The sequence below is a fragment of the Pempheris klunzingeri genome, chromosome 1, assembly GCF_042242105.1.
Source record: "Pempheris klunzingeri isolate RE-2024b chromosome 1, fPemKlu1.hap1, whole genome shotgun sequence".
Taxonomy (NCBI): domain Eukaryota; kingdom Metazoa; phylum Chordata; class Actinopteri; order Acropomatiformes; family Pempheridae; genus Pempheris; species Pempheris klunzingeri.
This window is the reverse complement of record NC_092012.1, coordinates 15,242,601-15,268,997: the sequence shown is the minus strand read 5'-3', so window position 1 is coordinate 15,268,997 and position 26,397 is coordinate 15,242,601. Positions and strand designations below refer to the sequence as shown.

Sequence of the window (26,397 nt, the reverse complement as noted above, 5' to 3'; positions counted from 1 at the left end):
TCCTCAAGTCTCTGTATTGGAGGGACAAATGCCATCTTTTCCAAAACATGTTCCCCTATTTGATTTTTTGATGATGATGGTGTTTACCTGGTTTGAGATCTGGTGACGATAGCATATGATTCACATTATTTTCATACTTATCTCCTCACCTCTCATCACCTTGTTACCTGTACTGAAGCATTCATTAGGTTTCTCCACTCATTTATTCAGGTTCTTTTTCTTAAATTTGCCACCTGTTTGTATATAGTAACAAAAAAAATGGGAAATGTTTGTTGGAAATGTATGTTTGTTCTGTTTGGAACATGAGACATCTAATCCATGACAGTATATTTTTTATGCAGCTGACATGTTGCTGATTGCATGTAGCTATGATTAGAATATATTCTTGGTGAGGAAATTTCTGGACTTCCTCCAGTCCATGATGCCCATCTGTAGCACTGGCAAAGCCAGAGAAAGCCTCCTGTTTGCTCTTTTAAATAACAAGGTAGGAGGACATTATTTTAAAAAACAATGCGTGTCCATGAGCACAGCAGTCAGAGGGTGTGGGGTTGGAGAGAAAAATGCAAGTCAACAAATGAAGATTGACAAACAAAGAAAAGAACTGACCGTTTTGAAGTCTCTGAAGGGCACAAACTGCACAATGTCCCTGAGGACCGGCTCGCCCTTTGGTGAGCGCAAGACTCCATCATCTCCATCCAAAATCTGCATGTCTGTGAAGTCTGCATTGCCCACACCAACAATGATTATGGAGAGAGGCTGGTACGAGGCTCGCACAATGGCTTCACGTGTGTCCGCCATGTCTGTCACTACACCATCTGTGAGGATGAGCAGGATGTGGTATCGCTGAAAAAGATCAGAGCTTTCAGTGTAAATTAGTCCATAATAACAATGAATAGTTAACTTTCTCTGTGTGTGACACCTTGTTAAAGTGTTACACAAAAAAACAACAGGATCAAGAAAAGATAAAAAAAAAGGAGCATAATGAAAAACAGGACGGAGCATCTACATCACAAACTACAGCAGAGACATGTTGCGTGTGTGCACACACATATTTACATTGCACAATATACCATAATCATTTTTGATTGTTAATATAAGTAGTGGTTAATTTGTTGGCAACCTGTGTTTATGTGTTACTGATTGTGTGTGTATTTTCAATGTGTGCCCGGAAAGCCTAATTGTTTACTGCAGCTCATTTACTGATCAAAGCAGGACTGACACTAAGGACTAAATAATCACATGAGGGTCAGCACAATTACAGGGGAGTAATGGTTTAGAACACAATGTTCATGCAGCGGTTGGGTAATTTAAGATAGTAAATAGATAAAAGATGAGTGCTTTTACTTCCAAAGGGATGTTACAGAACGATAAGGAGCACAAGTCTGTTAGGCACTTAAAAGAAGTAATTTCTAACACAAAAAAGGGCTAATGAAATGCAAATATGTCCAAAAAGTACACTACCAATACAGCACTGTATGACTTCAATCTATAATTCAGAGAATACTAATTTGTTCTATAATGGGCCCCTTCTTCTTTTGTGCCGTAGGGTATCATTACTATAAACAGTGAGGTGAACCAGAGGCTACTCACTCTGGGAACTCAGTAGGAGGTACATCAACAAAGCCTATATTACATCCATATGTTTTTTTAATACAGTATGAAGAGACCCTTACAGAAGCATCTTTAATGTTGCCGTCGCCCGCTGCCAGCTTGGCTATCCTGTTAATGATGGGAGAAACATTGGTAGGGCCATACAATTGGATCTTAGGAAGGCAGTTCTGGTATGCCTCAACCACTCCTTGGATCTCTGATCAAAGAGAGCACAGAGCGAAATGAGGGAAACATCAATACAGTTATCTACACTTGTCAGTAAACAAGTGACTAAACTCAAAGGTGCTGTCAGAATTGAAATGATTATAAGTGGCCTAAGCATTTTTTCTGGCTCACACAAGTTAAAGAAGTCAAATCCTCTGAAAGAAGCAAAGTTTTAGATTTCGGCTTATTCATGAGTATTTTAACAACTGATCAATAATCAAGTCCATCAACATTATGATAAAGAAGAACCGGAGAAAGATGCACACAGACATGCTCAGAAAAATCAGAACAGAGTTGGTTTTCTACTTCATTGTTGCATGTTTTGAATATAGCCACACATTCATTTAACTGACATTTTAGCAGTTGTGTAGTCAGATAACAAATGTTAATTCTAATATAACCTGCATAGCGATGCACTTTTCAGAGGTACTGGTGTACAAAGCCTTTCCTTACCTTCACATTCATCATCCTCTGGGTTGAAATTAATGGCAAAGTCATGGGACACCTGTGGATGGAGAAAGAGAAAACTGTGAAATGTGAGCTAGTTAGACAGTATTTTCTAATATCATAAACCAAATAAGATTGATTAAGATCTAGAGCATTACCACAGTTTTTGCTTTGGGTGTATTTACAGCGACCACAACAAAGCACATGGTTAAGTAAGAGGGGGTATATTTATCAGTAGTGACTTAATGGTTTCAGTAAACAATTTGTTTTGTATGTAAATTTATAAAGGCAGCTAAAGAAGGTGTTAATAATATGTTAAGTGAAAAAAACATTTAATCAGGAGCTGATGGAAAAGTTGTATTAACTAACTGTATTAAGGTTTTTGTGTATAATCTAAATAAATACAGTGAAAATTGAATTAGAAATTTAAAAACAATACATTTAAACCACTGGATAAAACTAATTTACTTTTCTGGGATGTTTTGCAGTGAGACTTTGTTATGTGATGCACCAGTGTAAATTACTGAAGGGTGTGTTTGCGTCAATATCCTAAAATCGCTTCATCACACTATACAGGAATGAGCGTATAGCATATATATATGTGCTATATGCTTAATATGTGGCTTCTGAAAAGAGATAGCAAACCCTTTTCTTTTATCTGGTCTATTCTTGCTATCCAAATGTCAGCTTGACTTTGTTTATCGCAAACCTGTTTAATTGGCAAAAATAAAATCCCCCTTTTGATACCTCCTGTCACAAGAAACCATTTTTTCCACAAGAACCAACTGTCAACCATATCAGTGACAACTGACTCCTCTCCAGCTGGCTACTTTTTTGTCTTTAATGTGACGTGATTAATACCCTGAATATAGTCACTGTATAGATTGATATGTGGAGCCCTAGAGCAATCAATCATACACACCACCTTTTAGTTTTTGCATAAATCTACTGCAAGGGAAGGGATCTTGTTCAGTCTCTCATTTAACAGACCAGTTTCACTGCAGACCTTCTGACATGGCATAGCGGGAAGTGCACAGGTGTAACTAATAACATTAATAATGGCTGTCTTCCATTTAGGTGTTCCAATTGTTCGGCTCTGGTATTGTGCAGGGTGGCTCACAGGCATGGCTTATAGGGACGTTTAAATGGAATGAATCATTGTTAATCATCAGTAACGTTCCTTCATGAAAAGAGTCTTGGAGCAGTTCGATTGCAAGCTTTCACACAACAAACCAACAAATAAGCAGTACTAAACACACCAGAGTGCCAGAGTAACCAAACTAAACAAGTTAGGCACCCTTAACTCTTCATAAATAATATTCAAACTTTAGCTTTAACAGGTGCAATTTCGTCATGAATATCTTAATAATACTAACGAGTCAGAGGCTTTGAAATTAACAAAACACAGTAGGCCATATTCATTGTAATTTACACAACTCATCCTTGGCAGCCAAAGGAGCGTCTTGGATCTTTTTTATATTTGTTTTCTAATCACAGTCATTATGGGTAGTGCATAATTAAGGATACAAAAGTGCACAACAACACATACTGTACTGAGAAAGAGCCCCAGTCCATCAAACTTGCACACAGCTGTAGCCTATGAGTTCATTGATGCGGTTCATGATTAGTCTAATGACTTAATTAGCATTCACCTGCACCACCAGCTACAATGTGGCAACAGCATGCAATAAAATAAATTTGACTCCTGCAAAGCAGTCACTGTCAAGGTAAATTCAGAAATTAATCATTTGTATTTACTGAGCCACAAATCTTTGCATGATTGAAATTATTATTGAATAATTATCAGTTTTTCACATTATTACATAGCACAGTAAAATCTTACATTAAATGTAGCACGCTGTGATTTGATGGATTATCAAACAGCATACTTTGGGTGTGTGTGCGTATGTGTTGTGTGTGTGTGTGTGTATGTGTGACATTTCTGACATGTCCCTAGGGCTCTATTCAGAATTACTAAAGACTTTTGGTTCTCCAAGTCCAATTTGCTTAAACAAATGCTCTCAAACTCATGAATTCTTATGTAAATTGAGCATCAACACTACAGGGCTTTTATGTCATCGGAACATGTTATTTTCTCAAGACAAGTTGATATTTTAAGACGAGGGACTCATGAATAAAAATAAACTTAGTAATTAGTTTTAAATGTGAAATTTTGACAGAATGACAAATTGTGCCATAAAATAGGGAATGGAAATCAGCTTGCAAGTCCCAGGGTGGTGGAAAATACCACAATACGAGCACATGAATATACAATATTGGTCACGCACGAAAACCAGGGAGAGCAGAGATTCGAACAGAGATACTCACCTCATAATTTGGAGGGATTCTGGCACCAAACCCCAAAGCTGAAAATCTTTTGTCACTGAAATGAAATTAATCAGTCATATGTTTCAGTTACTGCAGTTTAATCTGAAATAGCATTTGACAGTGATCTGAAAAATATTGATGGCATATCCGTTTCCAAGGGCAAGCGTGTTTGCATTTCATAAATGTTAAAAGCTTGAATTACAATTTGAAATCCGTCCCACGGTCCCTGCAGCCAGCATTTGCACCTGTTCAAAGAGCTTCTCACAGTCTTTATCCTCTCCATTTTTCATTGTCCCATTTAGATGGGCAGATATTACTGTAAGAGGCTCTGCTCTGCAGGATTGTCTGTTCCTTGTCAAAGGCCAGGGTGCGCAGTTTTATAGAAATTACAAGACAAAGGCTGTGCCCGAAACCACTCCTTATTTAACAGATAGGGCATTATAATTTGCTATTTCATCTGTGTATCCAAAATAGTGCCCTCAAGTTTTGACAATTGGACAAAACAGTAGTATCCATGGCATGTGCACTATTTTCTGCTAAAAGTGCCAAAATGCATGGATGTGAAAAACCACTTGTGCAACTCTTTAGTCATCAGTGATGTTGCAAAATTATAAGAAATCTCAATTTACTGCTAACTATAGAGTAAACTATAGAGTGTTTAAAATCCAGGGTAAAGAGGTTCTAATATGATGCTATCAGTTTGTTATGTGAAGCGTCGTATACTGTTTATACCATTTAGTTTTGTCTGTCTCCTGCAAGTTGGCTAAATTTGGAAGTGTCAAAAATTCAAGAGAAAAATCCTGGAGCTCCCCTTTAATGCCATACTGTACACCAAGTGGACTTTAAACAGATAACACTTTATGTTTACTGTAGTACACTAGAATTTATGGCATTTAGGATAAGCAGCAGAGCTGTCACAGCTTGTTTTCAGTGACATCAGTGATTGTTTGCCTACAGACAGCTCTCTCCAATGGCTCCCTCCCTTATCACAACATCTACTGCACATGCCTTCAAAAACAACATCAAATTCACCAGCCCATCGCAATCACAAATAACATCTCCAGCTCAACATAATCTTAGTTTGGGGCACAAACATTTGAACTGATGTTTTTAATTCATTTATTCTGGACATGGTGTGGGTGCACCAAAGGGTACACAACAAATTTTACAGTGTTAGTATGTGTTTATTTATTTTGTGCATTGGCAAGTGTTGATTTGAGAGTTGGTTGTCCACTCATAAAGCTAATATAGCTTTGAGGCAGCTTTTCAGAGCCATCAGAAGTGTTTAATTAACTGTGATGGGTGTGGACTGGCAGAGTGATGGTTTTTACGCTCTGTGAGTGAGCAACAAACTCTCAACTGTGACTCTTGACAGAAGCGACTTCACTTTGGTACGTTTTGGAAAGTTGTTGTACGATAATGAGTAGTGGCAGTAGTGATGTTTTTGTAGCAGCACTGGTAATGCACCAACACAGCAGCAGATCATAAAAACTATATATATTTATATATTTTTCCTCCTCCTTAAGCAACTTTGGGGGAGAAGAAAAATTATTTGTGTTTTTCCCATAACCTCACATTATTATATTCACAGTGTCTGTGAATGGTAACAGCCACAGCCTGTAGGCTTTGGAGAATCTGAGCTCAGTTAGAAAGACTGGATATGGTGCATAGACCATTTTGAGCGCATATTTGGTTACCATCATTATCTTCTCTTCCAAGAGGAATGTGAATGAAACCAACATTTATACTCTGTAATACAACTGCTCCATACACTGTTGCCAATGTGCTGTACCGTGTCCAGATATAAACACACTCCTGTAACAATATTCCAAAAAACTTAACAGATTTCAGTGTCCAGTCGGTTCTCCAACTGACACAATGGCATAAAAAGAAGTATTTTGTCAAAACTCACCATCGACATTTTAGTATATTATGTTTTATGGCTCAGTTTTTATCAAAATAGTTCCCATCCACTGACCACAGGCTTTATTTTCACCATAGTAATCTTTCAAACATATTGAGGCAGGTTGTATGGATGAAAAGTAAAAGGAAAAAAACATATATGTTTTTGGCACTATATTGGTTATACACTCCCCTCCAAAAGTATTGGAACAGTGAGGCCAATTCCTTTATTTTTGCTGTAGACTGAAAACATTTGGGTTTGACATCAAAAGATGAATACGAGACAAGAGAACAACATTTCAGCTTTTATTTCCAGGTATTTACATCTGGATCTGATACACAACTTAGAAGATAGCACCTTTTGTTTGAACCCACCCATTTTTCATGTGAGCAAAAGTATTGGAACATGTGACTGACAGGTGTGTTTTGTTGCCCTAATGTGTCCTGTTACATTGATTATTCAAACAATAAATAGCGCTGAATGTCTACGTTCAGTTTCAGATTTGGGTTTTGCCTGTGCAGACTGCATTTATAGTTAGAGGCGTAACCAACAAGAAAACCAGAGAGCTGTCCATGGGTGAAAAACAAGCAATTGTGAAGCTGAGAGAAGATGGAAAATCAATCACAGTCATTGCACAAACATTGGCCATAGCCAGTACAACCATTTGGAATGTCCTGAAGAAGAAAGAAACCACTGGTGTACAAAGTAACAGACGTCGAACGGGTAGACCAAGAAAAACAGCAGCAGTTGATGACAGAAACATTGTGAGAGCTGTAAAGAAAGATCCTAAAACAACTGTTGACATCAGCATCAACCTCCAGAGAGCAGGAGAGAAGGTGTCACAGTCTACTGTTCGCAGAAGACTTCATGAACAAAAGAACAGAGGCCACACCAGAAGATGCAAACCACTCATTAGCAAGAAGAATAGGAAGGCCAGGCTGGAATTTGCCAAAAAGTCCAGAGACAAGCCTAAAAATTCTGGGACAAAGTTTTATGGACTGATGAGACAAAGATGAACCTTTACCAAAGTGATGGAAAGGCTAAAGTTTGGTGAAAGAGAGGATCTGCTCATGATCCCAAACATACAAGCTCATCTGTGAAACACAGTGGAGATAATGTCATGGCTTGGGCTTGCATGGCTTCTTCTGGGATGGGCTCATTCATCTTCATTGATGATATAACACGTGATGGCAGCAGCAAAATGAACTCAGAAGTCTACAGAGACATTTTGTCTGCCAATTTAAAGAAAGATGCAACCAAACTGATTGGGAGATCCTTCATGGTGCAGCAAGATAATGATTCAAAACACACTGCCAAAACAACAAAGGAGTTCATCAGGGGCAAGAAGTGGGAGGTTTTAGACTGGCCAAGTCAATCTCCAGACTTCAACCCTATAGAGCATGCATTTTACCTGCTAAAGAGCAGACTGAAGGGAGAAACCCCCCAAAACAAACCACAACTGAAAGAGGCTGCGGTGAAAGCCTGGAAAAGCATCACAAAAGCAGAATGCAAAAGTTTGGTGATGTCAATGGGTCACAGGCTTGATGCAGTTATTGCAAGCAAAGGATTTGCAACTAAATATTAAGTCTCTTCACGTTAATGTATTTTAAGTCTATCTGTTCCAATACTTTTGCTCGCCTAAAAATTTGGTGTTCCGTTACAAATAATGCTATCTTCTAAGTTGTGTATCACATCCAGATGTAAATACCTGGAAATAAAAGCTGAAATGTTGATCTCTTGTCTCATATTCATCTTTTGATGTCAAACCCAAATGTTTTCAGTCTACAGCAAAAATAAAGGAATTAGCCTCACTGTTCCAATACTTTTGGAGGGGAGTGTATATTATATTACTATTACCTAAAGATTTCTAATGAAAACATTTGGTTATTGGAGCTATTCATGCTTAGCTAATTTTATTCTGAGATGTATCATTGCACTCTACACTCTTGCCATACTTTCATAAATTTACCCATGGAGCATTGATGAATAGATTCCTGTTGTCAAATTAGAGAGAGAACAGAGAAGATTACTGACAAGCCATTTTCATCATATGAACTCTGCTGTGAATCCTGCGGTGGTCCTTGTTTTCTCACTATGTCTGCACACGTGAGGAGCCACAGGGAGATGTGCCCAGTATAATAGCCCGCTCAGCAAGGTAAATGAGCCTCTGCCCACACAGAAAAAAAGCTAGTCACTCCAGCTCCATAATGCACTCCTCTGCAAGGACTCTAAAATCCCACATCACCTATATTCACTAAAGACTAAAAGGTTTGCTTGCCCACATTTTACACCTCAATAACAATTCCAACTAAAGAGGGAAGGGCTGCCTACACTTGCAATCACTGCTCGCCTAGAGGCATGTTTCCACGTATGATGCTCTTGTGTATCGATGTAAACATGGAAATGATAAAGCGACGAGGCGGAGCTGCTAATTTTCGGGCAGGTTTTTCAGCGTCTCCAGTGCTATCTCTTGGATGCTATAATTAGCCAGACAGTGCTCCCCTGATATTCAATAGCAGGATCTGCATAAATCAGGAGTCAGAGTGTTAATCCTTATCTGGCTTAGTTTCAACAGATGAGAGGGTCTTTCTCTGAAACATATCATATTATAAATAATTTGTCATTAATTAGCAACTACCTCCAAGCCTGCCTGCAATAACTAATAGTTTTTTGTATATTTGTACATTGTTTAATTTTGTTGTCAATTAGACAGTCAGTCATTTTAAATACAAAATGTGTTCGACTGAAGTCGCACCTGATAGACGGCATTTGCCAGTATTCACATTACAGACACAAGAAATCTCACATTAAACATAACATCATTCCGGTAGCTAAGGTGTCATTAGTGATTCCTCCAACAGGCTTCACACTGCACCTCCACTGTCTTTACATCTGATTCCACGCGATGTTGTTATTTCTCCAGCCACAATGTTTCCCACTTCTTTTTGAAGTGCCTGCTGTCTCAGTGTTAGCCTCTGTCTCTGCATGTGTTCGTTTGTAGTTCAGGGTAATGAGCCTATGCAAGCTAAGAAGGAAGACCAGTAGCTGCAACAGATGCTGAGTAGAAACTGTATCATTGAGTTATCCACAGGAGAAAGCACATGCAACCACCACTGTGAGCAAAGAGGCTGTGAAGTACATGCAAAACACAGACTTATGCAAAAATGTGTGTGTGTGTTGCTGTCCTTATTTCATACACATATTGTAACTTTGATGTGATCTAACCAAGTGCTACAGTATCCGAAGCAGAGGAACCATCAGTCACCTCCTCTACATGGATGACATCAAGCTGTGTGCCAGGAATGAGCGAGACATCAACTGATCCACATCACCAGGGTCTACAGTAGTGACTCGGGCTAGATAAGTGTGGTCGGATGGTATCGAAGAGAGGGAAGATGATCAGAACCGATGGGGTTGAACTACCAGAAGGCAGCATTACAGATGTTCAGCACAGCTACAAATACCTTGGGAACCCACAAGAAACATGAGGAGACTGCAATGAAGTCAGCCACAGCCAAATACCTCGACAGAGTAATGTCAAAAAGTCGGATTAATGGGAAGAACAAGGTCTGAGCCATCAGCACGTACGCCCTGCCAGTCATCAGATCATCATCAGCTGGCCAAAGGAGGAGATAGAGGCAACTGATATCAAGACAAAGAAGGTCCTCACAATGCGTGAAGGGTTTCCAACACCCCGATTTTAAAATAAGCAGAGCGAGGAAGGCCGAGGACTGGTGAGCGTCAGAGCCACTGTCCAGGACGAAACAACCAAGACCCAGAACTACATCAGGAATATGGCCCCCGAAGTTGAGCTGCTAAGTGGTTGATATCAAGGAATCGTACCAGTGGGTCTACCACACCAGACAGGACCACAGCTGCAGGCTGTGCAAAGATGCCCCTGAAACAATCCAGCAGGTAGGACCGGCGTAGTCAGCGTAGTCTACAGGAACATCTACACTGAGTAAGGGCTGGAGGTCCCACAGTCAGAGTGGAAGACACCTCCCATAGTGAGCGAGGGCATATTTTTTCCTCTTTAAAATGATTTGTTTTCCCCTCAAAGGACAACAGTACTTATAGGGGACACCAAATACTCCTATTTGTATCTGTATTCTTTTTCTTTGAAATCTGCTCATGGAGAAATCCTGGGGGGAGTTACTGACAATTTGATCATAATAAGATCTTCAGTAGTGCCATATAAAAAAACAAAAGGAATAGGAAGAGGAAAGAAAAATATACTTTATATATCTACTACTCTACTTTACTTTGGTTTGTTTTATTGCATTATTGCAAAATGTGGTGTTTATTCATTTTTTTTCCCAAACTGATACGCTAGAACGGCTGCTACTAAGCACCATCTTCGTTCCCAAATTAGCCTCATGCATAAGTAATGCCTGTAGAGGCCAAATTTGCTTGCTCCAATTTTCCCAGGTATAAACAGTTCCTCATGCATCTATTAGCTGTGGGTTTAACACAAATTAAAATTGACTTACCAACGTGAACATGATGTGGACAATAAAATGAGATTACATTTGTGCTGCAAATAACTAGCTGGTTTTTTTTTTTGTTTGGCTTGTAACTCAACTATTAGAGAGAATTCAAAATGCAAAATGCATTTCAGGGAAGAAATTAATCAGAGATGGAAAAGCTGATGGTCAACAGTTCAGCTCCATCATCTCTATAACAAACCGGTCGGTAGAAACGAAATAACCTGCAAGATTCTCCCTCCCATTCTGTTTCAGAACACCACGATTTCAATTACAGTCCTTTTGCAGTGGTTTAGATGGAGTGGCTTGTTTCAGTGTGAGAGATCCCACTGAAATGGCATGCAGGGAGCACTCTGCAGCGCTCTTTCACAACAGGACACGCTGACAATCCCTGTAGGCAGCAAAGAGCCTTTACCAAGAAACAAAAGACTGACAAACCTATCATAGTCTTGACAGATCTCCCCCACTGCGATCAGAGCCTTCAGGTACTCATTGGGCTGGTAAGGGTTGATGTAGTGCAATGAGCAGCTGTTCCTGGGGTCTCCATTGGAGGCTGTGAAGTCAATGGCAACCTGGTAGAAAGAATAACAAAGTGTGCAACATGAATAATAAGACAAAATCAGTGAAGCTTTTCCTTTAATAAAGACTTTTATTCGGCTGCTCATAATATCACAAGTCATTCTGTATGAGCGAGTCAGTATAAATTATCTGATCAGAGGTAGGAATTAGCACTTTTTACACCCACATAGATTGAAGCGGCTACAGCTCCCATACACTGTAGCGATAAGCAGCCAGCTATTTCAACAAGAAGGAGCCGCATCTGCCACAGCAGTCCTCATGATTAATATTCATCGCTTCAGTGATCCAGCTAGAGAGTGAGAGGTAGCACTACAGAGGGCAGACCAACGAGCAAGAGTTGAAGAAGGTCTAGATTTATTCCACGAAGCTGCCTACAACAAAAAAGCAAACTTTGTATATAGAGAAAAACCCCATATGGGGATATTTCAAGGATAAAGAGATACTGTCAGTGGTGGGGGAGGTACAGTGTTATATTATTTACTGAAGTAAAATGACTAAAATGACACTATGAATACTCTGTAAGTATAAGTCTTGCACTGAAAAAGCACTTATAACCAGGAAAATGTACTTTAAGTATTAAAAGTAAAAGTACTCTGTAGAACTAATGCCGACTAATGACTATTAGTCAGATAAATTGACAATTACTAGTCTACTAGACAAGTTACTATTATATTTTACATATTATTATCAGTCATGCATTAATGTAAAAGCAGGATTTTTCTGTTGTAGATCAAATTTTTTAACTTTCTTGTAAATGATTGCAAATAATTATTTTGACACCATGTTTTTTCCAATCAATAGTCTGCATCTCCACATTTTTAAAAAATTTAAAATTCATTACATAAAGAAAACATTTGCTAAATATTGCACACTAATGCACCACCAAAGAAAAGCCGTGTTAAAGTCTATTTATCCATAAGCAAGATGATCGTAAACATATCAGTAATATGCAGACAATTTGACAGTATTATGTCATTCATATAACTGGGGTCAGTGCAGTTAAAAGCTGAATGAGTGTGAAAAAATGAGACGTCACTAAACAGAAACTGCTCAATTTACCGTAAAGTGAATCTGGCATCCTCCCATGATGTAATCTAGGAAGGAGTACACTCTATGGAGCTGGAAGAAAAAAAGAAGAAGATATCTTTAGTATCTGGTCATTAAGACAGAATTAACTCAACAAATCTGCTGAAAAAAATTGTGATATATCTTGTCAAGGTGAAAATGCTTTTGGCATAAACACTTGTGAAATTGTCTCGTCCTGATGTTCAGCAAGAAGAATTTCTGTATACATGCACATAAATAAACATTTGCACGAACATTTCAGCAGCAGATTCCTACCTTAAGGTCACTGAGGATGACAACTCCTGAATTTTTATAGTTTCTCTTCTTCTGTTTGTACTTGGGATTCACACAATCCCACATCACCTTTAAATGAAGCACATCGACGGTACAGAACAGGAAGACCAATTTATGACATTTTGAACATTGTTCATATATCTTAAGCACCATGACATTTGTTTAATCTGTGGTGGATTTCAAGCAGAGTAAAACGAGAGACATATTGGAAATGGATGAAACAGTTACACGGCTGTCTCTCCTCCGCTCTGCTCCTCCTCTCCGTTCACTGACCTTATTTCCACTGGAAATTTTCTGCATTTCCCTGAAAGTGGCATAGAACTCGCCAATGAAGTCGTGCTTCCCCCTGGAGTCATAATCCCACACTAGGCACTGTAGCACATACAGACAGCACTGTTTACTTTCTCTCTGTTGGCTTGGCTGTACATACAATATTCATACAATATTCATCTATTCCCTTTATTCCACACACACACATACACACATATATATGTATAAGTAATACATTTTAATTATTTGTCCCTGCTGTCTGTTGCTAAGGGTCCCTTACCTTGAGTTTCCGCTCCTCATCACAGCTGCACAGGGATATGAGAGACACTTTGAAGGGCTCCCACACAGGATTCAGATTGTTTTTAATCACCTGTTAGACCAGGAACACATTGCATAGAAAGCAAAGTGGCAGAAACAGCTGTTGAAACTGAAGAGGGAATATAATGTATTTACCTCAGTTCTGTGCACAAGCTGTTCGGTTTCATCGTCATTGATTCGGTATATTTCCAAAAATGGGTCTGACTTGCTGAAGAGATCCTGTGGGGAAAAAAAACAGAATAACAGAACTTTTGGCCCACTGACTCTTAATGTCAGTACAGGACCCTACAACAATTAATCCATTAACTAAATATTTCCTCTGGTAACATTCCATTCAAATTTCTTTCTAAATTTTAGCTTTATTTATTCAGGAAGTGCAATTGAGATCAAGATCTGTTCAAGAGGAGAGAAATGAAAACAAATGACATACATGCCACATCACATTTACCACAGGGGGGTTGATTTAATTTAATTCACAGTATTTTTCTTGAAGCAAATGAGTCAGACAATGTTTGCCAAAGGGGCCGTGATGAGCGTCACACAGACAAAATTTCAGAAAAGCATCATCACTAAAAATCCAATATGTATCTTGGGTTGTTTGGGTGGTTTGTATGAACGGAAACTGAAATTTATATAAATGGCTGTTGACACCGATTTATCATTGCTGATTGCAGAGGCAGAGGTAATTGTCTCTGTGATTAAAGGTCAGGAGAAAGCAGGCATAGAAATTACAGCACAGCATGGTGGCTCTTTTGGAGTCGACTTTGGAGTCAGTAAGACTGAGAAAAAATAAGGTTTTTGGAAGTTTTTGGTTAGAGGAGAATTTGAGAATATTTTCCCAGCTTCCAATTCATGCCATTCCCTGATAATAACAATTTTTTTTCACTCAATCACTGACCTTTTTCTTGGGCCATTAACCTTATTGACCTGCTATTCCCTCCAATACAGCATTCCTTGCCGCCCCTGAAATATCTTTATTGGTGTCTTTAATCAATATTTTAAGCTCACTAGCAGAGAATTCTAAACTTTTTTTGATTCTCCATTATTGCCGTTTTCAAAATGCATCCAAAATAGCCTGTTGGTGCACTGGGTTGTTATTAATGTCATTCGAATTGACTCAATGGTGACTGTGTCCATTTACATCATCAGTGTTAGCAAATACCCTGTTAAATTGAAAGCATGCATCAGATTTTGAATCCTTTACGGTTATTTGCTGTAGCCTTAAATCATCCCCTGAGTCTCAAGTACAGGCGTCTGAGGGCAGAGCAGCACTGATGATTTAGGTCAATTGATTCTTCAGGGAGGAAAACAAATGATTACTCTGTGTGTGTGTGTGTGTGTGTGTCTATGGCGGTTTGGGGGGTGGGTTGGAGTGGGGTGGGGGGGTCAGGTGGTCTTGTGTACACCGAACGAGACAGTTAATTCTGCGTTTCCCGACACATTAGCCAGATACATCTCCTGAGGGACGGGAGCAAAAAGAGCTGTAGCATCCTCTCTTTGTTGTCATGGCAACCACTAGCCAGTGGCATCAGCAGCAAGGCATAATCAGACGCACATGTCAAAACTCAATCTCGGGCTTACAATAACGGTAATATTAATCATTACCAATTACCGCAAACCATGATATCCCATTACAACGTCTATGCTGTGATCCCTCAGTGTTTACAGCAGGTTGGGAGGTGAAACAGCTGACAAGCAGCTAATTAGAAACAGTTTGCTGCTTTAGTCATCATCTATATCTATGTTACATGAATTGCTACAATCAGGTGGACTCTCACAGGTTAGGAAAATGTGTATGACACACCTGATGATAAAAATCAAATTTCCATGGGAACTTTGAAATCATAATCAGCTTTGTAGTATGACAGGAGTTACAAAGATTCTGACCTCTTCATCCACTATTTGTCTTTTATACAATATCTTTGGTTACGTAAAATTGACCAGCTATGTTGTTACAACAATTGATCAATGAATGAGTGTTTTAGCATTTGTTAGCTGGTGTTGTCTTTTTTCTTATAAGACAATATGAATATCAGATAACTTTCTCCTCTTTTGGTGGTAGTTTACTACCTCCACATACCTCCTGCCCCTGCACTAAATTAGCACGCACTGACGACACCAGTCTGCCCACTGAACACAGGGAGACCAAACTGAATATCAATCCAATCCCTCAAACTACCAGCAAGATGGCAAACAACCAACAAACAGGATAAAGCAGTGTTACCTGGACTTACTGTAATATCATTATAGCATTTTGAATTGTAATGGCCTAAACTACTTGTTACTAATCACAATATTGTAATGTGTTACACAGTAATGCATTTACACTGTTACTAATATGTGCCCCACGAAACACTTAGTTATATTAAATGCTTATTCATCGTTCATCAACTTTTAAAGTGGCCAAAAAGGTCAAATATCGCTGCTTTGGCAGTACATTTCTGCATTTTCTTCCATGTAAATGTATCCCATCTCAATATGGCAGAGCAGCAGCTTTAATGTAAATTCCTCCTCTGCATGCTTACATTCATGATTGGTGCTGACATCAAAATATTTGTATAGATGATGCAGAGACGAGCCCGACTTCACCGACAATACCGAACTAGAGGTCTCATAAAGAGACCCTGAGCTTTCCGAGTAATTCAGTTATTCAGTTCAGTTTTAAATAATCCACCCAACGACCAGCTATTTTTCTAACCACAATGAAATTATCTGTGCATGTAATCAAAGTCATTTTCTATCATTTTCCACACCAGTGTTTTTAGGTATGTGGCATAAAGAACCAACATTTTGCAGGCTTTCACTCCGAGATAATAAGCTGCTGTAATGTTTGTTCAAAGTAAAAACCTGAACATTTTGTGTCTCAGCGGAACATGACCACACATCATTGCTCCACAGTGATGCGCCCACAGCCATAACATCCCAAATGTAACAGTGATTTATTTGAAGGTGTGGAAATATAAGTGATCATCACATCAGTTTAAACAAAGCATGGACGATGGATTCTCCAGACTTCGGTAGAGACTCAGTTCCTCCAGTAGCTGAAGTGTATACATGAAGCAGATGTCACATACAGGGGAAGATCCAACTGAATTTCTTTTTTTTTTTTTTATCATACTTCTTGTGCAAGAGTCAGGTTCAATTTCATTGACAGAATAGGTGTAAATTGCCAACTGCAATTTCAAAAATAAATGTACATGCTGTAGAAAATAAGATTTTTTCTCCCAATACCAGTGGGAATCGAAAGCAACCTATGAGTGTGTCGTCCTAAAGCTTGCTCCCATGAACATGGAGCGACTTCAGCTCATCAGAGTAGTAATTGGATGTAAGCTCCCGCTGTCTTTTTGATTGAAATATGCCTTCAGGAAAGTTTGACAGTGTAAGATGTGAGAGCAGGAGCAGCTAAGGTCAGTAACATCCAGCCTTAAAGTGGAGCGAGAAGAATTCAAACACTGACACACATTTCACATGTGATATTATGTGCTGTCATGTGATTTCCACGTGAGACTAGTATGTTTACACATGATCATTGTACCTTTACGTTATGTCACTACAAAAACGTGACATGGAGTGGTTTTTCTTTCACTCTAACATGAAGTATATATTGATTTATGATGAAATTGAAAAACGATCCCTGACATGTGCATAACATCAGCGTCAGTAATGCATTATGAGAACTTTCTGAGGTTACACTACAGTATCATGACTATCATATTACTGCCATAGCTAATAAAATATGAACCGTGCTGGTAAACTGTGTGCTCCACTGACCTTATCATCAAGCTTCTTGGCACAGAAAGAAAGCTCCACATATCCATTGTTGCCAGAAATTTCCTCAGCATGCACCTGAAAGAGAATATAATTCTTCAGTCATATTTTGTAATTATGAGCTTCATTATTCATGGTAAGAAACACCGACTTAACCACATGATCTATATCTTAGAAACATTTATGTAGACAAAAACTGTAAAGCTCTTGTTCTTCACAGCTTGTTGCTGTGACTGAAACTGAATTTCTACACTAGAAATATAATAAACCCCCTAAATCCAAATTCATACATCATGTATTCAAATTCAAAGCTTAGATTTAACAACCTGTCTTGAAAATCGCACAGTCAGTATTTAAACACCATTTTTCCATCAAAAAAAGTGACTTTTACTTTCATTGTCCTGCAGTATGTAGTTAACAAAGTAAAGTGGTTTTTATTTAACACAGGTTTGCTGACCTTTAAAACTAGAGAGTAGAGAGCCCCATTAGCTGCAAATGGACCCCAATTGTTACAGCTTATTGTTTCAAGTTGAACATTTAACTTTTTACACATGTAAAAGTTACCACATATAATACAGCAGTGAAGTTGTGTAGCAGCTGTCTCTCTGAATGGCTGCTTTTTTTTTTGTTTGTTTATACTTGTGTGTTAGTTAAGAAGAAAAAGTTCAGGATTGTGTTTTCTAAGAATCACCGAGCACCCTCTGCTGCTCTCACAAGGCTGTCTGGCCCACTCACACAGAACAGAGGTTTGCTCTCTCTCTCCCTCTCTCTCTCTCCGTTTCTTTATTTGAAACTGACAAGAAACTGCCAGAGCTGTAGCGCACAGCCAGGCCTTGACAAGGTTTGACAGTGATGATTGGCAAAGTAGGAAACTTGTGCTTTTTTATCAGACAGCTTATCCTGACAGTTACCAAGTGCATGAAAAAATCTCTATAAAAGGTCTGGGCAGACAGGCAGTGTGTGTGTGTGTGTGTGTGTTACTCTCTTTGCGTCTGTGAGTGCTTTTGTACTTCTAGAATTTCAAGTAAAGTAAACACAGCGCCGGACAGCTCAGAACTAAGCGGTAAAAGTTTCAAAAAGTGTTCGCAATGTGCATTTTGTGTGCATGGTCATTGTGTATCCACATGAACGTGTACACTGATTATAAAAAGTAAGCACCATGTTAGCAAGTCCTGACCATTAAAATGTCTAAGAAAGCTGAACAGACACCTTGTCTGCCTGTTAATGATGATATTAAAGTGTTGAGGTCTCTGCTGGCCATGGTGCAATATTACAAATGCAATAAAAAACAAAGAAAGACATACCCCAGTGTCAGCATGTGTGGGTAGCAACTACATGTTAACATGATGGTGAAATGAATTCTCTAGATTTGCATAGATGAAATGGTCAAAAATCCCCTTGTGTGAATTCCTTCAAAAGGGTTTTGCTGTTGGCTCCTGTTTAAATAGACTGGCAAGAGATCAACTAAGCCGACTAAGATTTAAAATGGATGAGTTTGTCTCAAACTTTTCCCTCACAGCACAGGGATCCTTGGTTCAAATCTCAGGCCAGGTCCTCTCTGTATGCACTGAGTGAGAATAATGAGAGAAAAGCTTTGTCCTCGTGTGAGAGAAATGAGACTGGCTGTATGATATCGCACAGGACCTGTTGTTATGTCCACATTGTACATATATGGTTAAATAGACATCAGTAAGACTTACAGCACCTAGTCTGCCGGTTGCTCTACACACCAGAGTGCAACACTGCACAAGCAAGCTTGTCTTATTTTTTATATACTACCACCACTGGCTTGCTAACTGTAAGATGGTGGTTAATAAACCAACAGCTGTTCTCCTCCACATCCTGTCTCATGTGATTTCTTATACATGCATAATTTCCTAACATGGATCATGTTCAGCAAGAATGGTGACCAAAAATGGACACCAGCATAAAAGAAGTGCTCAGAGAGGATGTATAACCTCGGCAACTATCACCACAAAGACACCCAGTGAGATAAAGCGGAAATATGAAGCCGTTCTGTGAGTGGTATCTTTAAAAAGTATTAGAAAGTAGTCCAAGAAAATTGAGCCAAAGAAGGTATTTGTTCTGATAAAATCAGGCTAATAAAGAAAAATATCCAGATATATTATAACATAAACAGAATTTAAGTCCATTATGGTGCCTGAGAGTGAACAGATGTAGGAGTGGAAAAAAGGACAGATAGCTACTACCCATCAATTTGACATCCATTATTTCACTCGGCTCTGTTTGGCCATTAGCTACTAACTTCCACTTTCTTGATGTCCAGCAATCGAGACAATTTAATTCACCAGAGCAGAAAGGTCACAAGCACAATGAAAGAACTGTACCGTGATGGTGGATTTGCCGGCATATTTCCCATACTTCAGCAACAATGGCTTCACCATCTTCTTTTGGGCCACGATCTGCAAAAAGCAAGATAAACAAAATGTTGGCCTTGAGCCCTTAGCGGTAGACAGCAGTATACAGGGATGTGAGTCATCAACAGCAGCAATAAGTATCCATTGCTTACTCTGCCACTATGTAGCAAATACACAGCATCGGGTATATTTACTACCAACATCACAGATAAGGGGAGATGCTTCTGCATGTTTGCTTTACAGCAAATAAATCACAATATTAGGGAACAAATTTAATAGATCTGAAATTGAGACAACCATACGTTGTTGTATTTTGGAAAACACAACTGATAAAGGTCCTCAAAATGAGTTAGTACAACAGAGGCATCTGCCTACCTGGCCGAGAGTGCACTCCACCCCACCCAGAAAGTCGTCATCGCGGGTCCCGATGCTGTGAGTGCCATGGATGTCATACACTTCAAATCGCAGCTTCTGAACCTCCTCAAAGTAGTAGTCCAATGAGAAGACCTTGGCAAAGACTGGGTGCAAGTTGCTCTTGATCACTTCTGTTCTGTCCAACTGAGAGGGAACACACACTGAGTAAGATTTTGCTTTCATCTAATTTATTTAGACACACTAATATTTCTTATTTTAATTCACCACTTGTGTGCTTAAAGCAACCTTATGGGAATTAAACATGCCTTTGACAAAGTGATATACTTATATATACTTATAGAGCAAGATCTCACAACATTTGGATTGGAAAATCCAACGTACAACATTCTGTCCTACTTATTTTGAGGAGCACCAGCGTATATAGAGGGGCAAATGTTATTATGTCCCGTCAAGAGGATGATATGAGAGAAGATTGGATGGCTCGGACATTTAATCTCAGCGTATACAGAACGTCCATGCTTGTCTTTCACTGCCTGACAAGGAAAAGCTGAGCCCTCTGAGGCCCCGTCAGCTCATGATGTAGGATTTAGCTCTCACACAGCTACATGAACATTTCTGTGCCACCCAATTTGTCACAAGGACAAATCATCATTGAACATGATATCTAAGTCTAGTGACATTATTTTTTTGTCATTACATAATGGCAAAAATAGTCGATATATCCATTCTCTCAGAATGTTCGGGATATACTGGGGTCATTTTTGTGTTTAATGCACTATTGGGAATTAAAGGTCCCATATTATGCGAAATGCACTTTTTAATTTCTTCTCAACATAAATATGTGTCCCTGGTGTACCAACGGACTGACAGACTATGAGAAGAAAAGACCATTCTCTGTTTTTCTTCTGCTCCATCTTTCAGTAAATGTGTGTGAAAACACATCATTTAGATTTGGCTCCCTTTATGATATCATAAGGGGATCTGTTGATCATGTGGCCTCCTTCAGCCCTTTAGCAGTCTGACTGCCCCTATCCACTGAAAGCCTCCTGAATGAACCTTGCTGTCCACCATTATTTTTGTTCTCTCTAACGCCAGCTCCCGGTACCACGAAGATGTCGAAGGTGAGAGAAAAGCATGCTGCCTGTTCTGTTTTTGTAAAAAGTGTTTTTTGAATATTAAACAAAGTAAACCTATTCTAGTATGAGCTCCAAAGACATGTATGAGCTTCAAAAGGAGCAGAATATGGGACCTTTAATCTTCAATCTATGAAAGTGATACATCACAGAAGAGAAAAGACCCATCAAAAGGCATAATCTAGATCTTAATGATTGACATTAGGCTGGCTTTACTCCTACAGTACATATGGTTGAACATCTTAAACATAGTCATACACTAGGATACAATACTGTCGCTAACAGTGCCCGGAGTAATTTCTTTCTTGTCAGTGCAGCAGGCCCAGACTTTGTGTCATGATGACTTCAGAAACTGGTGACTCTGGTGACTGTCTCTCGCTTCGGACAGTTTGAGGAAATAAGGAAATAAGAATTATGATGTCTACCTCACACACACAAGACCACTTTATTACCTAAATATGTGTGACAAATTAAACAAAAAGCACCTTCGTAAAGGCGTCAGTGTGGTCCAGCTGGAGTTCTGGTTGGATGGTTGAAAAGCATCTAAAACCCCCTCCCCCAAAGTCACACTGGCCATCAAGAGCACTGGGAGAAATCCCAGCAGGCCGATCGCTCTGTGGATGTGTCGTTGGCCCACTTTGATTATGTTCCCAGCCAATTATTTTTGGTCCTGTGCATTCTATCTTTACCTGAGCCCACCCCTTTTGTATAAATAGTGGAGTGGAACAAAATGGACGAGAAAAAGAGAAATACATAAAGGTGGTGCTGAAAAGCTGAGAGAGAAGAGAATGAAGCCCCTTTATGCTGATGCAGATGCAGTTTTTCTAAATGATTCATTTAGCCCCATTAGCTGTTAGTTCAACTAGTTCAACTGTTAAGGTTTTGCAGCTAAAGACAGAAGACAACAGGGATACGACTATAGAGCAGGGCATTCAGAAAAGACTAATGTGCAATAAAAAAGTTTTGAAATGTTGAAGATACTCAGCATTAATAAATTATAGACCAACCACTAGTGTAGACATTTTCTTATACATGGACGTTATGAAAGAATATAACCAACAAAAATGATAAACGCTGCTTATGTGGTGGCGGTATATAGTATAGGGCCTATATGAAATTATTACCAGCATGTGGCTGATATTGTTGTCCCAATCTGTCTGTATCTGTGTATGTGTGTGTGTGTCATCCTGGCAAAAGGTGGTCCTGGACGCTCCCATTATAGTGGCCACTATATCACAGAAGAAGTATATCATAATATCATAATGTCAAGGCGATACGGTCACAACCATGCGAGAGACAATCACAAAACCTAAAAGGGGTGTGAGAACACACACCTGCTTTGAGTCACTGAATCCCAGTTTCAATCAATCATTCCCGTTCACTGATCCAGCGCAGCCTAGATTTACATTTACATTTACATTTACCCTTTATCATAACAACTAAAAACAGCAACTAACATCTTACATAGTCTACACTTGCTAAGATAGGATTTTGCACAACAACCATTGCATCCTTAATAAATAAAGAATCTTATTTAGGGAGAAGTTGCTTTAAACCGTTACTTGGATGTCCCTATGCATGCCAGGGTGGTTCGGCATATTGAATAAATCAGGCACAGTTGACCTGTTTTGCCAAACTCCACTGCACCGTACACACTGATTTGGTGTCACAGCTGGTGTCTAGTATGGATATACTATATAAAATTGATGTATTGACATTTTACTATATTAGTAACATTACATTTTTTATTTAATGTTAAAATACTTTGCTGATATACTAATTTATACTAATTCCTCATGTAGGTTGAGGACAGTGTATCTGCAGTGGACACACATACCTGATGTTTATTTGATGTGGACAACGGCAGAGGACCCAGATGATGTTTTTTTAGTTTCTACAGCCTATGAAGTTGCTAAACCACTAATTTAATGAAGTAGGACATGTGTTCATCTTTATTCTAGTCTATGATTTGCATACTAACCACCAATCTTTTTCCTGTATAATTTATTTTACTGGTCGGATGGTTCCAGAGATTTTCAGCACCTTGCTGCCACTGTGCCACATCTCCCGCTAAGAACAATGTGTTCCCCTTGTTCTGTTTTACGTCTATTTTATTACAGTTAGTCTTTAAATGTTTTTCAGTGCTATTGTTTACATAAAGTCTGGTGTGGGTGTGTTGGGAGGTTTGGTGGGCCTGTTTAAGTCCAGGGCCATTTTTCTTTCCCAGTCCATCCCTTCCCTCTTCCCCCCCACAGCTTTCCATCTTTGGGATTGCAAGGGCTACGTCCGACAATTTCTTCAACCCAAACCAACAATTTCACATCGACACCCACTTCATGCCATGATTGGCACACTGTGGGGAGGCGAGAAAGTAGGCTGAGCATGAACGTGCTGTGTTTTTTCATTCTTAAGCCGGCTACTGTGCAACACTGTGAAACCCCTCCAGGGGAGACTGTCTAAAAATGTCCGTCATAATCCCCATTTACAGATGATTATTAGATCTCCCCCTCTATATGACAGTATGCCCTTTTATCTTCAAGAGCGTTGCGAGGAACACGTACAACAATTCCCACAAACAAATTTGTTTTGAGAATACCCTCGCCTTGAGGTGTCGTTTCACCATAAGCCACCAGAACAGCTTCACTGCTTCTATAAGTCTCTAAACTCTACAGGAGGGATGACCAGCCTTCTGGTAAACATATTTCCCCATCCCCGGTGGAGAGCGCTGTCTAACACTTTGGTCTAGAATCTCCCATAGGTGTTCTGCTGGGCTAAGATCAAGCAACTGTGAGGGCCATAAAGCATGATTTATATCATTTTCATACACATCAAACCATTCAGTGACCCCTTGTTCCCTTTGAGCAGGAGCATTATCATCCTGAGAGAAACTGCTCCCATCAGGATAGAGATGTTTCATCACAGAATAAAAGTGATGACTCAGACTGTATTGATTTACAGTAACACTTTGATCTAATGGGGCAAGAGAACCAAAACCATTAAAGCAGAACCACAAATACCGCCTGTATTGAATCTTGCATTTTTCATTTATATGTAAATCGCCCGTAACTGAATTATACAACCTAAAATTCCACTATTGTTGTTAATTGTATTTCTACAGTTTGATATTTCATCCTTGTTTCACACTGTTGTCATTTTGCATGCTGAGGAAAGACATCTGCCTGATACGTCCATGCATGAATAAACAGTTTAATTGGAGTGCTGTCCTGACCCTGACTTTTTGATTTGTGCTTTTGAGCATTCAACATCCTTCTCCAAATACTGGATTGAAGGCGTAGATTCATTATCGGTCTTATTCTTCTGTCCAATTTGCATTTCAATTTGTTGGCCAGTAGATGGTCAAACATATCATGTTTGTTGCTTAAAATATAGGGATTTGTTTTGCCACATCTTTATTTGTTTGACTTTGGTCTCTGTCACAGTTCTAGATGAATAGCCCGACTAGTTAACATCTGGCTCACTTTTTCGGGTTTGTAACACGGGCTATAATAATCATAACAACAAAGCAATTTCCTAGGCCGGTTAGTAGCGGGGATTGCTCTACTGTTTCCTTTTCACTCTGGCAGACATCACAAAGAAAGAAAACAACTTCCAGAGAGGACTTGGCTTCCTCAGCCTCATTCATTACTGCTTCTCTGTATTGTCTTTCCTTGCCTTCTCCTCCCCTCTTTGTGCCATCTGGATAGACAGATTCGGGATGAGTCTGATGAGTCTGTTTGTTGATGAAAGCTAATCAGAGCTACAGAGGATAGGTTGGGCTAAAGTCTGTGACGTCTGTTTGTTGTTGGTGTGGGGCCAGAACTACAGAGAGATTCCTGACATGGAAAATTACGTCTTTCTCTAATCAGTGCTGCTGGTAGGTAGTGCTATCTCTGTAGCTCCATCATTTAAAAAAAAAAAAAGCCCCCGTAGCTTCGATTAGATATCAACACAAAGATCGGGGTTTGAATTAACTCATAATTGTTGGGGCATGTAGGGTCCACTTTGCACACAAAAAAAAAAGAAATCTGCTGCAGGAAAAAATGACAAGTCATCTCCACTCTGCTTCTGTGTTTGTCCTTGGGAGAGATCAGGCGCTGAAATAAAGTAATAATGAAATAAAAGCAGTTCAACAACGGTCCGTGAGGCCATACAGTATGAGCTCAGAAAAGAGAAAGAGGGTGGCGGTGATATGAGTGGGCTCAGCCTCTTACTCAGTTGTTGACGTAAGTAAACAATTTGCACAAGCAGTGGTGCCTCCCAGTACTGTGGGATCTGACTGCGGAGGATTGAACAACTTGTGTCAACACTGTCAGGACTGTCAAGACTCAGATAGACGCATATGTAGATGCATTGGTCCGTATAGGAGAAGTGAAAGTAGTCAAAGCACACCGTGAAAATGCTCCATCACAAGTAAAAGTAATTCTTTTTTTTTTCTTAAATAGAGGTACAAATGTATTAGCAGCAGATATCAAAAGTAAGCGTGCTCATTAGAATGGACACCGTCACAGTGTTATATTAGAACACTGACTGGTTACACGGAAAGTAGCATTGTAATGATTTTGTAGGTTGAGCCGGAGATCATTTTATAGTAGTTTAATATAATATAACATTATGAAATTATGATATGATACCATTTTATACATAGTTGGGTTGTTTTTTTCTATAACAATGCATCATATTTTATTAACTGGCTTGTTAGTGTTGGACGAAAACGGGCCTCTTCCAAGTAACCAGTAACTACATCTGTCTAATAAACGTAGTGGATATAAAGTATAACAGATAGATAGATAGATAGATAGATAGATAGATAGATAGATAGATAGATAGATAGATAGATAGATAGATAGATAGAGCTCTTTTGACACGATCATGTGAATTTGCTTCAGCAGTGGAGCTAAATATAACTAATCATATATGCTACATTGAACCCAGGTCAGTCATCTCATGTAACAACCTCCTTACAACCAGGAAAAATCCATGACTGTGTGCTCAACACTGCAGCTGAAATAGCATCTAGAGGTTCCACTTTCGTGCGGCCCAAACATTACAGTGAGCATCTTCAACAAATGGCTCCCATGTGGCAGGAATCAGGCAGAGTTACATTTAATTATTATCTCCATTTTCCCTGAAAAGAGAGATTTTTGGTGGATAATGGGTTGCTGGAAAAAAAAATCTATGTAATTAGACATCCTCTGCCGTGTTTTAGCACATCCTCTACTTAATGCAGACCTGTGTTTTGG

The 26,397-nt window shown here is 39.2% G+C and overlaps 1 protein-coding gene across 1 annotated transcript in view; it reads right to left on the bottom strand.

The window, feature by feature from the left end:
• cpne7 (copine VII) overlaps positions 1–26,397 on the bottom strand; it is a 28,934-nt gene that overhangs the window by 1,443 nt on the left and 1,094 nt on the right. Inside the window, exons 2-14 of the mRNA XM_070836052.1 lie at positions 20,025–20,207; positions 19,620–19,694; positions 17,275–17,349; positions 13,639–13,722; positions 13,466–13,555; positions 13,189–13,287; positions 12,898–12,984; positions 12,616–12,675; positions 11,416–11,549; positions 4,591–4,645; positions 2,269–2,320; positions 1,674–1,807; positions 607–843 (exon numbers count right to left, since the gene is read on the bottom strand). Of these exons, the coding sequence (XP_070692153.1) occupies positions 607–843; positions 1,674–1,807; positions 2,269–2,320; positions 4,591–4,645; positions 11,416–11,549; positions 12,616–12,675; positions 12,898–12,984; positions 13,189–13,287; positions 13,466–13,555; positions 13,639–13,722; positions 17,275–17,349; positions 19,620–19,694; positions 20,025–20,207 (1,365 nt within the window). The remainder of the gene's footprint in view (positions 1–606; positions 844–1,673; positions 1,808–2,268; positions 2,321–4,590; positions 4,646–11,415; positions 11,550–12,615; positions 12,676–12,897; positions 12,985–13,188; positions 13,288–13,465; positions 13,556–13,638; positions 13,723–17,274; positions 17,350–19,619; positions 19,695–20,024; positions 20,208–26,397) is intronic.